The sequence below is a fragment of the Molothrus ater genome, chromosome 1 (genome assembly GCF_012460135.2).
Source record: "Molothrus ater isolate BHLD 08-10-18 breed brown headed cowbird chromosome 1, BPBGC_Mater_1.1, whole genome shotgun sequence".
Lineage (NCBI taxonomy): Eukaryota > Metazoa > Chordata > Aves > Passeriformes > Icteridae > Molothrus > Molothrus ater.
In genome coordinates this window covers 1,305,789-1,318,530 of record NC_050478.2, presented here as the reverse complement: position 1 = coordinate 1,318,530, position 12,742 = coordinate 1,305,789, and the positions used below count along the sequence as shown (strand labels likewise).

Here is a 12,742-nt window from a genome sequence, read left to right as displayed (position 1 = left end):
CACTCTCAGACCTCAGAGATCACCGAGTCCAACCATCCCCAGCACTGCCAAGGCCACCCTGACCATGTCCCCAAGTGCCACATCCACAGGGATTTAAATCCCTCCAGGGATGGGGACTCCCCCCTTCCCTGGTCACTCCCAATGTGTAACAGCCCCTTTTGGGGGAGGAATTTTCCCAATTTCCAACCCAAACCCGCCCTGGCCCAGCCTGAGGCCGTTCCCTCTCCTCCTGTCCCTGTTCCCCCCCGGCTGTCCCCTCCTGTCAGGAGCTGTGCAGAGCCACAAGGTCCCCCCTGAGCCCCCTTTGCTCCAGGCTGAGCCCCTTCCCAGCTCCCTCAAGAGTTTTCCAGCTCCTTCCCAACCCCTTTTCCTTCCCTGGACACACTCCAGCCCCTGAATGTCTTTGCTGTGAGCCCCCCAAACTGAACCAGTTCAGCTCTCAGATGTGAAAGCTCAGCCTCAATTACGCATGAATAATTAAAAGCTGCTCCTTCCACCTTCCCCTGACCCACTCCGCCTGGAATTTTGGTGCCGGAGCCCTCGGTCCCCACTGACCTCGTGTCCCCTGTGTTCTTTTGCAGGACTCCCTGCTGTGTTTGTCACAGTGTGGGCCAGCGTCAGAGCCACTCTGGCCGACACAGAGTAAGTCCCACTGGGTTTCCTTCTCTCCCTCTTATGTGCAGAGTTTTGGGGGATTTATGGGTGAATGCAAAAGGAAAAATAACCAAGCAGAGCTGGAATTCTTCTCTGGCATCATTAATTTTTGGAGGAGGATGGTGGATGGAAGGGAGGGATAATTTTTCCTTTTTTTCCTGCAGGATCCAATAAATGGGAATACCTGCAATTGTTATCCCTGGGGATAAAGGGACTGTGTCACGGCTGGGCAGGGACAAGACAGGGATCCTTAAAATCCTGAATGAGCAGGAATGAATTTGGGACACAGCAGCTGCAGTACAGTCAGAGAATTTGGTGGTGGGGTGCTAGAACTGTAACTCCTCCACGGATTTTAAAATCCCAGGATGGTTTGGGTTGGAAGGGACTTGAAAGCTCATCCCATTCCACTCCTTCCACTATCCCAGGTTGCTCCAAGCCCTGTCCAACCTGGCCTTTCCCCCAAAACTCACAGGCTTGACCACACAGGCGCTTCCATGTCCCCAGGATCCTCCATCTGAGGGTCCCTGGGCATTCCCAAATGGCTCTGCCTGGGAAGACACTGCTTTCCAAAGGGGATTTCAGCTCCAGGCTTGGGTGGGCGGACCAGCAGAGCTGCTGGAGGGTGGCACATCCGTGACACCGGCTCATCCTCACAGAGGTTCCAGGGAGCACTGGTGGCTTTCCAGCCTCACCTTCCCTGAGGAGCTGGCCTGGGAAAACTGCCAAAGCCATGTGGGGGTGACCTGGATCAGATAAGGAAAAGCCGTGGCATTCCTGCCTCCAGAGCTGGAGAGAATTCCAAATTAACACTGAGTCAGCTTTTCCAGGGGCTGCTGGAAACTCCTGGGAGCAAACAGAGCCCATCCCTTCTTGGCAGATGGAGGATTGCATCCCAACATCCCAACATCCCAACATCCCAACATCCACGTCGCCAACTGGCCCTCCCAGTCCTCACTGGGATAAGGACTGAAGGTGGATGGAGATAAAGGATTTTGGGGGATTTTGGTTGAAGAAAACCCCCAGGAAGAGAGTGCGGAACCCCAACATTGTCCCCATCACCGCCTGTCCCCATGGAAGTTGTGCAGGTTTATTCCAAGGGGGAATCATGGAATGGTTGGGTTGGAAAACACCTTTAAAGGTCACCTAATCCAACCCCCTGCCATGAGCAGGGACATAGCCAGGATTGAAGAGGCCTACAGGGAAGCAGGAAGGGATTGTTCACCAGGAACGGGAGGGACAGGACACAGGGAATGGCTTCCCACTGCCAGAGGTCAAGGGTAAATGGGATATTGGGAAAAATTCTTCCCTGTGAGGGTGGGGAAGCCCTGGCACAGGTCACCCAGAGGAGCTGTGGCTGCCTCATCCTTGGAAATGTCCAAGGCCGGGTTGGACAGGGCTTGGAGCAACCTCTCTCCCATGGCAGGGATCTGGAATTAAATCATCTTTAAGGTCCCTTCCAACCCAACCCATTCCAGGATTCTGTGATCCCACATCAGTTCGGCCTCTCCTGCCTTCATGAAACCTGGATTACTTTTTTTTTTTTTTCTGGTGAGGAAGTGACGAAGTGGAAAAGGATCTCTTCCTGCCTGGAAGGGACAAATCTGGATGGATGTGGAAAGAACTGGAAAGAGCTTCACCCTCTGGAGAGCAGAACCATCCCAACCATGGGGAATATTCTCATTTTTTAGTAGCATTACAGCAGGAAAAGGGAAAAAGGGATATTCCCAAGTCTCACTGAGCGCAGGCAGGGTTAGAGCAAGGTCCCTCCACAGGCTTTGGAGGAGCTCATCCTTCCAGGGGATTTTTTTCCAACAGAACTCTGGAGTCGATTGCTCCTCCAGTGCTTTCCTGACAGGATGTCCATCTCTCCTCAGGTGTTGGGACCTGAGTGCTGGCAATTTAAAGTGGATTATTCAGGTGCCCATCCTGGCAGCTATCGTGGTGAGTATGGGATGGGTGAGGGGCTGGGAGGCCTTTGGGTCCTTGGGAAGAGCTGATCCAGGATTTCCTACTCTAATCACTCTGTTATCAAAATTTCTGCCCTACAATAGTCCCTACGTGTCCACTTTGAGGGGTTCATGTTTGTCCTGCCTGGAATTTTGGCAGCTGAATATGGCAGAAGGGTTTGTGAGTGACTCCAAGGAGAGAAAAATTTAGCCCACACTTTCAGGGCTAAGACCCTAAAATCATCAAGGAAACCAACATTCAAGGCAATATTTCCAACCCAGACGATGCTGGAAGCTCTCAGGGGTCCTAACACGTCTTTACCAGGCATCTCCAGTGGCAAGAGATGGAATTTGGGACCTGTAGCTGGACCAAAGCTTTTCCCAGGAATGTTTCAGGGTCATCCCATCATTTCTGAGCTGATAAAAGCTTGGGAAGCCCGAGGTGGGAAGGGAAATGAAACCATCCCAGCTTTGATTGGATCTTTAATCACTGAGGGTGGATTACTCCAACCCCCACCCAGGAGCCAGAGGGGAAAGGAAGGATCCAAGTGACATTATCCCAACACAGGAGGAGCTCTCCAGAGCTGGAGAGGGCACCATAAGAGTTAATTGTCTGCACCAGGTGAATTCAATTATGTCCTAATTAAAGAACCCATTAATTACCCTCTTCCCCCCTCACCCCGCCCTTTATTTGGGGTTCTCCACTGCTCATGCTCCCGGTGGAATCCTGCCAAAGAGCTCATGCACTCCCCCAAATCCCATCTCCCCTTCCACTCATCCACGAGTGGAGCCAATAGGAATCTCTCCGCGGTCCAGAGGGTTTGGAATCTTCCAGGCTCTTCCCCCTGCCTCCCAAATCAGGAGGCCATGGAAGATGCTCAGTGTGGGTGAGAAGAGCACCAGACACACAAAGAGCCAGAAATTTTCTGAGGTGGATGTGCTGATCTGTGCCGTTAGGTGAGATTTTTGGGGTTTGCCATGGGGCTGGATTTCATCCTTTTGGTGGAAATTCTCCACCTGGCTCCCGCAATTCCTCGGAAGAAACGCATCACCGGGACCACACCTTTGGAAATGGAGCAGCAGAGGCTGGAGAAGGAAGTTCAGATGCTTCAATTAAATTAACTCCAGCGACCCCATCGCATTTCATTTGAAGGCCAATTAGCAGAGGAGAAAGAGCACAATCGAGGCTCATCCTTGGAAAAATAAGGCTTCTCCAGGAGGCTCTGCCTGTGCCCTGGCAATTTGCAAATCCAGCTGTTTACTATGCAGAAATATTCCATGGGTTGTGTCAGTTTAATTTCTGTGGGTTCGTATTGTTCACTTGGCTGCTTCTGCCATTCCCACGTTGCTGGACCGAGTCCTGCATTTTCTGGATGAGATTTTGGAGGCTGAGGGGTTTAAAATCTCTCCACTTTCTGCTAATTTGAACGTAATTCTTTTGTCTGGATTTCTTTTCAAATGCAGCACATTTGGGGAAATCAGAGGAGTTTCCCTCCTGGGTGTGATAATGTTGAGCATCTTTAATTTTGCCGACAAATGCAGTACAAAATCCCACTTTGGAGTCTTTAGAGCTGGAAAAGACTCTAGAGACATAAACCTGCTTAGTTTTTCCCTTTCTGATGGTTTCCAAGGAATTAAATGCCCCCAGGCTCTGTCCTTCCCTGCCTGTCGGTCTGTCCGTTCTTCCCTTATAATTCCTGTGCCAGTCAGGAAATTTCAGCCAAATGGAACTCAGGGAATGGGGTTGCAGGGATGTAAAATTTCCACAAACCTCATGAAAACAGGGAAATGGACGTGAGAGAGAATTTTCACTCATATCCCAGTGAGGGAAAGGGCGTGGCACAACCTTCCCTGCTTTTTCTATGGAGAGCAGTTCCAAACGAGCTTGCAGCTCCTCCTCGGAGGAGGAATCCAACCACAGGAGACAAAGCCACGGCAGATCAGCCCCTGCTGGCTCAGCAGCTCAGGGAATTCCTGGTTTTACCAGGGGGGATAACTGACCATGGGAGCAACTCTCCAATGGTTGTGGTGGGATCTCTGTCATGGAAATGCTAGAACATGGATCTGCTCTGGCTCCAGCCAAAATGAATCCAAGGAGGTCTCCTGGATAATCCAGTTTGAGGTTCACAATGGTTCCCTCCCTGAAACTCTGAGCCGGTGTGTGGTGTGGTAATTCTGTGTCTCAAAATGCTGGAGGCTCCAGGGGAATCCGGAGGCATTATCCAACAGCATGGATCTGCTCATCGAGGTTATGGATGGTCCTGCCTCTACCCTCTCCATAATCCCATGGAAGGGTTCGGCTGGGCCAGCAGCTGGTGGAATCCAGGGAAAGCAAGCTCTGAAGGGCTCTGCAGAGATGGGAATCTCCCCAGTGCCAACCCATCTTTCCTCTCCGTCAGGTGTGGCCATTAAATTCTCCCCAGAGTGTTCCTGTAGGACAGAATTGGAATTACGGAGTTATGAGGGTTGGAAATGTTCTCCCAGGTCAAGTCCCACCGTTCTCCCAGCACCACCATGGTCACCACCAACCCTTGTCCCCAAGTGCCACATCCACATGAGATTCCACCACTTCCCAGGATGGGGATTCCACCACTTCCCAGGATGGGGATTCCTCCACTTCCTGGGGCAGGCTGTTCCAAGGCACCACTGGAATTATCTTGAGCAGCTGGCCACGAGTTGGGTTCACAGATGTGTCTCCCTGAAAGGCAGTAGATAATATTCCCCGACTGTCCTCGCCTGCTCCATCCTAAACGCTTCCCAGAGGAATCTCGGCGGTAGAAATATGGGAGAAATCCAACAGTTTCATTGCCTTTCTTCATTCTTGAGCTGCCATCTCCAGTTAGCTTCACTCTGTCCTCACCGTGGTGCCTTGGGCTTGTTCCTCTTTCCTTTTGCACATGGAGATGTGGGAAGACATCCTACAAGTGCCCCTGGTATCCGAGGGGATCTTAATCCCAGCTGGGCTGTAAAGACAAATAAAACCTCATTTTGGCCTCCTCCAGGTGCCTGCTGGGCCATTCCATATTCTCCCTGAAGGTTAAAAACCTTGGGATCATTCCTGGAACACTCATCCCTTCCACAGGAGGAGCTTCCTCCCCAATCCCAGCCCCTGCCTCACCTGGGGGAAACACCAACCAAACAACTCCACCATTTTCATCGATTTTTTTTAACAGCTCTCGTTTCTTTGTTGTTTGTTTTCTTTCCCCTGCAGGTAAATTTTATTCTCTTTATCAATATTATCAGAGTCCTCGCAACCAAGCTCCGAGAGACGAATGCAGGGAGGTGTGACTCGAGACAACAGTACAGGTGAGTGTCACCTGCCCTGTCCCCTTTCTGGGGTGGGACAGAGTCCTTGCTTCACCCCCTTGGCTGTGGAGAAAGCCCAGGGTGACACTGGTGCCACCTAAAATAACTCAAAATGTTTGTTGTCTTCCAAGTGTGGTAATGCAGAATGAACCAGAGCAATTTAAAACTCTCCTAAACCTTTCAAATCCAGCCTGCTGGAGGTTAGGGAGGAATTCCAGCTCCTCAGCCAGTTTCTGAACCCAAAGTGCAAAAATAAAACCTTGTTTGTGCTGTTGAAGGCCGTAAAACTTGTATCAGTTTATTTGCTTATTTTTATTTCCGTCCTGTGCTTTGTTAAGCTTGGCCTATTGGTTAAACCTGCCCTTGAGCGGGTGTTTTCAGTGCCTTGGCTGAACTGAAAAAAAGATTCCAATTTCATTTCGTTTTTTGTTTGGTTTTCCTTTGTCCTGCCAAGCTCATCTCCCTTGATAATTCGGGTTATTTGTAGCATGGTCAAAAACTGGACGGGAAAATCAGACTGCTGGGACACCACGGCTGCTTGAGAGCTCCCAGGGCTCCTCGGGATCTCCTGGGCTGCCCAAGAGGACGCTTGGGAAGGGGGGAGAGCGGAACGGTTTGGGATGTAAACCATGAGCTCATCGCTCCCACCTCCCTCTCCAAACACACATTTGAGGCAGGAGGGGGATTTGGCAGGAAAACACCTCCCAGTTCTCCTCGCTGCCCTGTCAGGGCTCTGATTTATCCATTTATTTACTTCTCCCTGGCCGAAGCTTTGCCATTAATTATGGTTTGGATGGGGCCTGCTCCTTTTAAAGTGTTAAATTCCCCGGGTGGTTTGCAGGACAGAGGCGGTGCCGGCCCTTTCTGGGAGCCATTCCTGCCCTTCCCCATCCCTGCTGCACTCGGGCACTTGCTGGAACTCTTGGCACGAGGTCTAATCCCTCAATTAATGGCACTTCCAGGCAAAGCTGATTCCCTCCGAAGCCAGCCCAGCCAAATTCTCAGGGTTGTGGAGTTGTGGTGCCTCCGTGGAGTCCCCAGCACTGATCCTGTGCTGAGGTGGAGCTGCTCCCTGGAAAAAGGAGCTTTTCCAAGTGATGCTGAAGCCCAAGGCACCTCCTAGGACTGTTCACCCCGCTCTGTCCTCCTCCCCTGGATTTCTGGAGTAATTCCACTCCCAACTCACCTCCCTCTGCTCCAGAAATGTTGAATTTGCAGGCAACCCCGACAAGGGAAGAGATGAGAATCCTGACTACATGTTTCAGAAGGCTGATTTATTGTTTTGTCATATATATTATATTAAAAGAAAATTATGTATTAAAACTATACTAAAAGAATAGAAGACAGGATTTCATCAAAGGAAAGGAAAGGAAAGGAAAGGAAAGGAAAGGAAAGGAAAGGAAAGGAAAGGAAAGGAAAGGAAAGGAAAGGAAAGGAAAGGAAAGGAAAGGAAAGGAAAGGAAAGGAAAGGAAAGGAAAGGAAAGGAAAGGAAAGGAAAGGAAAGGAAAGGAAATCTTGTGACTGCTCACAGCCTCGGCACAGGTGGCTGTCATTGGTCATCAAGTAAAAACAATTTCACATGCAGGGTAAACTATTCTCCAAATCACGTTCCAAAGCAGCAAAACGTGGAGAAGCTGAAACTTCTCAGGAGAAAAGATCCTAACGAAAGGATTTTTCATAAAATATGTCAGTGACAGAGATCTGCTCTGCACTGGAGCCACTGAGCCAGGGTGGATTTTCCTGCCTGGCCTCAACGGAGTGTTTAAGGTTGGAAAAGAGCTCTGGAAGTGAATTCTCCACCTCCTGCCCAAGCAGTGGCAGCCACTGCAGGTCATGTAGGACCACAGGAAGATGGAGAACCATTCGGCATAAGGGGATTTGGTGGATTTTAGTTGGAGCCAGAGGGCTGGAGTTGCAGCACGAATTCCTTTCCTTCCTTTCCACCTTTCCCCCATGATCCTGACCCAAGCCTGGAGTTGGAAAAGTCACCTCAGTGCTGTCACCTCCAGCATCACACAGGGCCATATCCAGGGTTGGACTGGCCCATGCTGGAGCGTGAACCGAGAGCTTGGAATTCCAGGTGGAATTCCACAGCACCTGTGTAGACATCCCATATCCAAGGGGACAAGGAGAAAACCACGAGCAGCTCGTGCCCAGTGACAAACCTGGCTGGGCTGGTGATGCTGGAGAGATTTATCCATGCACTAATTCCTTTTTCCCCCCTTTTTCCCCCCTTTTTCCCCCCTTTTTCCCCCCTTTTTCCCCCCTTTTTCCCCCCTTTTTCCCCCCTTTTTCCCCCCTTTTTCCCCCCTTTTTCCCCCCTTTTTCCCCCCTTTTCCCCCCCTTTTCCCCCCCTTTTCCCCCCTTTTTCCCCCCTTTTTTCCTTCCCCCTTTTCCTCCTCCTTTTTTTTCCTCCTTTCCCCCCTTTCCCTCCTTTTTTTTTCCCTGCAGGAAGCTGCTGAAATCTACCCTCGTCCTTATGCCTCTGTTTGGCGTTCACTATATTGTTTTCATGGCTATGCCATACACAGACGTGTCAGGGATTCTTTGGCAAGTTCAAATGCACTATGAAATGCTGTTCAACTCTTTCCAGGTACTGGAACTCTGGGAAAAACGGGAATTTCAGCAGGGAGAGGAGGGAAATGTGGGTGCAAGGCTGCCTTTAGAAGCAGGGCTGGGTTTACAGTACGCTAGAATTAATTCATGAGGAGATTTGAAAAATATTTGAGCCTCAAATCTGTTTTCTTCCTGCAAAATGCAACAAGAAAATGGGAAATTTGTCCAGCAAAAAATGTTGTTCCCAATTCTTGCCAGTGCACCCCAGGATCCCGTTGGCCTCTTGTCCCCCAGGACACTCTGCTGGCTCCTGGTCCACCAGGAGCTCCATCCACAGGGAATTTCCTCTGTTTCCCTCTCCTGCCCCACTGAACAATCCCACATTTTGAATGTCCCCAATCCCAGAGAAGCCTGGGGGCTGCTGGGCAGAAAAGAGACCCAAATTTCCCTAAATTCCCATTGATTTGTTGTTTCTTCCTCCTTCCAGGGATTTTTTGTTGCCATCATATACTGTTTTTGCAATGGAGAGGTGAGTCATGAGCATCTTCATTCCCTCCCTTCTTGGGTTAATTCCTCACCCAGGTGGATGCACATCAGCACATCCTCATTTTTCTGCAACAAACAACTTTATTTTGCAGTCCAAGGTCTCTCAGTCCCCATAAAAAATTCAAATGTCCTTTTTTTTCTGGTGGAAAACCCCCAGGTCAGCATGGCACCAATAAATGAGCTACTGGAAGCAGCTAATGGAGAAAAAAAATGTGGAATTTTTAATTTCCTAGCACAAGTGCTGCTTAGTGCAGTTTTATTTCAAATTAGGAAGAAAAACAGATTGATAGAGTCACTGATTAACAAAAAAAAAAAAAAACTGTATTTTTCCAGGCTCTTTTGACTTTTTTATCTATTTCCAGAATGATATACTTTATTTTCCTCATTTGCATTAATTCCCTCTATTGCTGCTAATTAAGAAAGTGGATGGTCAGCGGCTGCACTCCAGGGAAGAACTTCCACGGACTGGGATAAAATGAAATTGATGGATTTTAAAGGGAATTTATGACCTAAATTTATGTATTTTAAGGGGAATTTATAACCTAAATTCATGTATTTTAAGGGGAAATAAAACTAAAAAAATTCATTGTTTGTGTTCTGCAGATAAAACGAGGATAAAATCTAAGGGGAATTGATCTCATCCTAAATTTAGCAACCTACTTTAGACCCAGTCTAAAATTCCCATTCCAGGGAAATTTCTCAGTATTCAGGTGCCTCTCAAGGTGTTTTTCCCACTGACACTTGATTTTTATGGGACATTGAGACCATTCCCTCCTGGATGTGCTGCTCTCCATCCCTCAACCTTTGGGCAGAGCTATCCCACCTTTCTGGCCAGATGTTTTCGGCCATTCCAGATTCCCAGTGTCCAATATTTCATTTGGAAAGGGCAGATTTAATGTGAATTTATTTATTTAATGCGAATTTATTATTTATTTAATGTGCATTTATTCCAATTTCATGGAATCACAGAATCTCCTGATCTGGAAGGGACCCATAAAGACAATGGAATTCTAAGTCCCCACAGAGTTTCCCACCCATTCCATCTACGGATGCCACATTTTTCTGGCATTTTTCTTCTCCCACTCATGGGGGGTTTTTTTTCCCCTCCTTTTTTTTTAAATGTGAATTTATTATTTATTTAATGCGAATTTATTATTTATTTAATGTGCATTTATTCCAATTTCATGGAACCACAGAATCTCCTGAGTTGAAAGGGACCCATAAGGACCATGAAATTCCAAGTCCCCACAGAGTTTCCCACCCATTCCATTTGTGGACACCACATTTTTCTGGCATTTTTCTGGCATTTTTCTTCTCCCAGTCATGTTGGTTTTTTTCCTCCTTTTTTACCCCTCAGGTCCAAGCAGAAATAAAGAAGTCATGGAGCAGGTGGACTTTAGCACTTGACTTTAAAAGGAAAGCCCGGAGTGGGAGCACAACCTACAGTTATGGACCAATGGTTTCCCACACCAGCATCACAAATGTAGCCACGAGAGGGGCACTTGCCCTCCACCTCAACACGAGACTTATTCCAGGGACCCTCAACGGCCACAGGAATTTGCCAGGTTATGTGAAAAATGGCTCCATTTCAGAGAATTCCATGCCTTCCTCTGGCCCGGAGCAGTACAACAAAGATGAGGAATACCTGAACGGCTCCGGGCTCTACGATGGAGACAGACCCACGGTCCTGGTGGAAGAGGAGAGAGAGACAGTGATGTAAAGACAGGAGGAGGAAAGGAAAAATTCAGCCAAAGGATGAAAAGAAAAAGGTTCCTGGAGAGCATTTAGTGGGAAAAGACCATCAGGCCATGCAGCGGATTCCGAGGGTTTCCATGCAGCTCCTCTGTTCTGTGGAATGAGAGATTAAGTTATTTGGGGAAACAAAAAAAAAAAAAAAAAAAAAACCAACAAAAAGTGAGCCACCAGCGTGGCCAGTGGGTGATGCCATCCATGAATTCCGTGATCCACGCTCTCCTGGTGATAACACAGCCCTCCAGACCTGCTGGACACCGGAGATCCCGGGAGCTTGCCAGGGAGGGCTGCAAAGCCCTGCATGGTCCTTGGATCCCTCGGGGAGCGTGGGCGGCCGAGGAGGACAGGAGCGTCCCCCAGGAAAGCAGGAGGCGCGCAGGGAGGGTGCAGGGCCATCGTCCTGGGAGGGGACAAGCCACCCTGGGGGGCAGTGGCGTGGGCTTGGTTTGTTCTCTGCCTGTGGATCTGCCTGGCGACACACACAGCGGTGGGAAAGGCCCCGCCACCCGTCGGTCAAAGGTTGTGTTGGGTGTAACCAGCCCCGTGCTCTTCTTCCCTTGGGAATTCTCACTCCCTGGCAAAATGCTCCTCTGGGGTGGGGAGGGTTAACAGCTCATGGAGGCAGGCAGGGATTGTCCTCTCCTTTCCCTGGGTTCCGGGGGAAAGGCAGGAGCGGGTACAATTTTAGGGTTGGATGTGGTTATCGGCATGTGCGGCATTCCTGCTCTTCCAGAGGGGCAGGTGGAGAGGGAACCGCCAAGGGCACGGAATTTGCACGTCCCAGAGGGGTGATTGTGGCTAAAATCAGCTCCCAGCGTGGATAACTCGGCCCTGCCTTTTTGCGGGTGCTCCTGGAAAGCAGCTTCCATCCTTTCTTAAAACTCGGGAATGTTCCTCGCTCTGCCCTCTGAATGTCCTGTTCCACAGGGTCGTGGAATTCTGGAATGGTTTGGGTTGGATGGGACCTTAAAGGTCACCTTGTTCCACCCCCTGCCATGGCAGGGACACCTCCCACTCTCCCAGGTTGCTCCAATTCCTTTCCAGTCTGGCCTTGGACTCTTCCAGGAATGGAGAATCCACAGTTTCTCTGGACAATTAATCCAAACCCTAATGAGGAGAAAGACTCCACCAGCGGTTCTTCTGAGGGCTAATTAAGGATTAATTTCCCAGAATCTGAAGGGAGTCAGGAAGAGCAGGTGGGATCCTGAATTGGTGTCCCAAACTTTTATCAACCTCTCAGAGTAGGGCCTGACCAAAACTCAGTGGAATCCAGGGAAAAGTCTCCTCCCTCTGACATGCCCAAGGTTTGGATTCAGACCTGGGGGAGGATGTGGTGGCTGTGAGGTTCTGATAGGAGCTGGAGCTCCTCTCCATCTTCACAGAATCCCAGAATCCCTGAGGCTGGAAAAGCCCTCCAAGGTCATCAAGTCCAAGCTGTGCCCAATCCCCACCACAGCTCTGAGTGCCACATCCAGGAATTCTTTGGGCACTTCCAGGGGTGGGGGCTCCAAACCTCCCTGGGCGGCTCCTTCTGAGGCCTGACCACCCTTTCCATGGGGAAATTCCTGCTGGTGTCCACCCTGAGCCTGCCCTGGCCCAGCCTGAGACTGCTCCCTCTTGTCCTGAACAGAAATCCTTGACAGCCAATATTTATTTGTGATGTTCTTTTCTTGTTTCACCTCATCAAAAGAAGTCAGACCTCATCATAACCATTTCCCACCAAATAAGAGTTATCAGAATAACAACTTTTCAAAAATCAAATCATTTTCCTGCTCACTTCTTCTACCCCTCCTGATTTTCTGGCTCAAAGATATTTCTAAGTTATAATTTCACTGCTGGAACAAAACAAAAACACCAAAAAACCCCAAGCAGTGACTCACTCTTTGCTTGTGTTTATTACTCAAGATTGAGAACATTTGACAATCCCTCAGAAATTCAAGGAATCAGCAAAAGCCATAAATTTATTTATAAACAAACATAA

At 49.1% G+C, this 12,742-nt stretch overlaps 1 protein-coding gene across 1 annotated transcript in view; it reads left to right on the top strand.

Annotated features, from left to right (window-relative positions):
• The window catches only part of PTH1R (parathyroid hormone 1 receptor), a 90,666-nt gene extending 79,782 nt beyond the window's left edge, over window positions 1-10,884 (top strand). The window contains exons 8-13 of the mRNA XM_036406812.2: window positions 582-642; window positions 2,529-2,595; window positions 5,812-5,906; window positions 8,359-8,500; window positions 8,951-8,992; window positions 10,367-10,884. Coding sequence (XP_036262705.1) covers window positions 582-642; window positions 2,529-2,595; window positions 5,812-5,906; window positions 8,359-8,500; window positions 8,951-8,992; window positions 10,367-10,729 — 770 coding nt within the window. The 3' untranslated portion in view covers window positions 10,730-10,884. The remainder of the gene's footprint in view (window positions 1-581; window positions 643-2,528; window positions 2,596-5,811; window positions 5,907-8,358; window positions 8,501-8,950; window positions 8,993-10,366) is intronic.
• The last annotated feature ends 1,858 nt before the right edge of the window (window positions 10,885-12,742 follow it).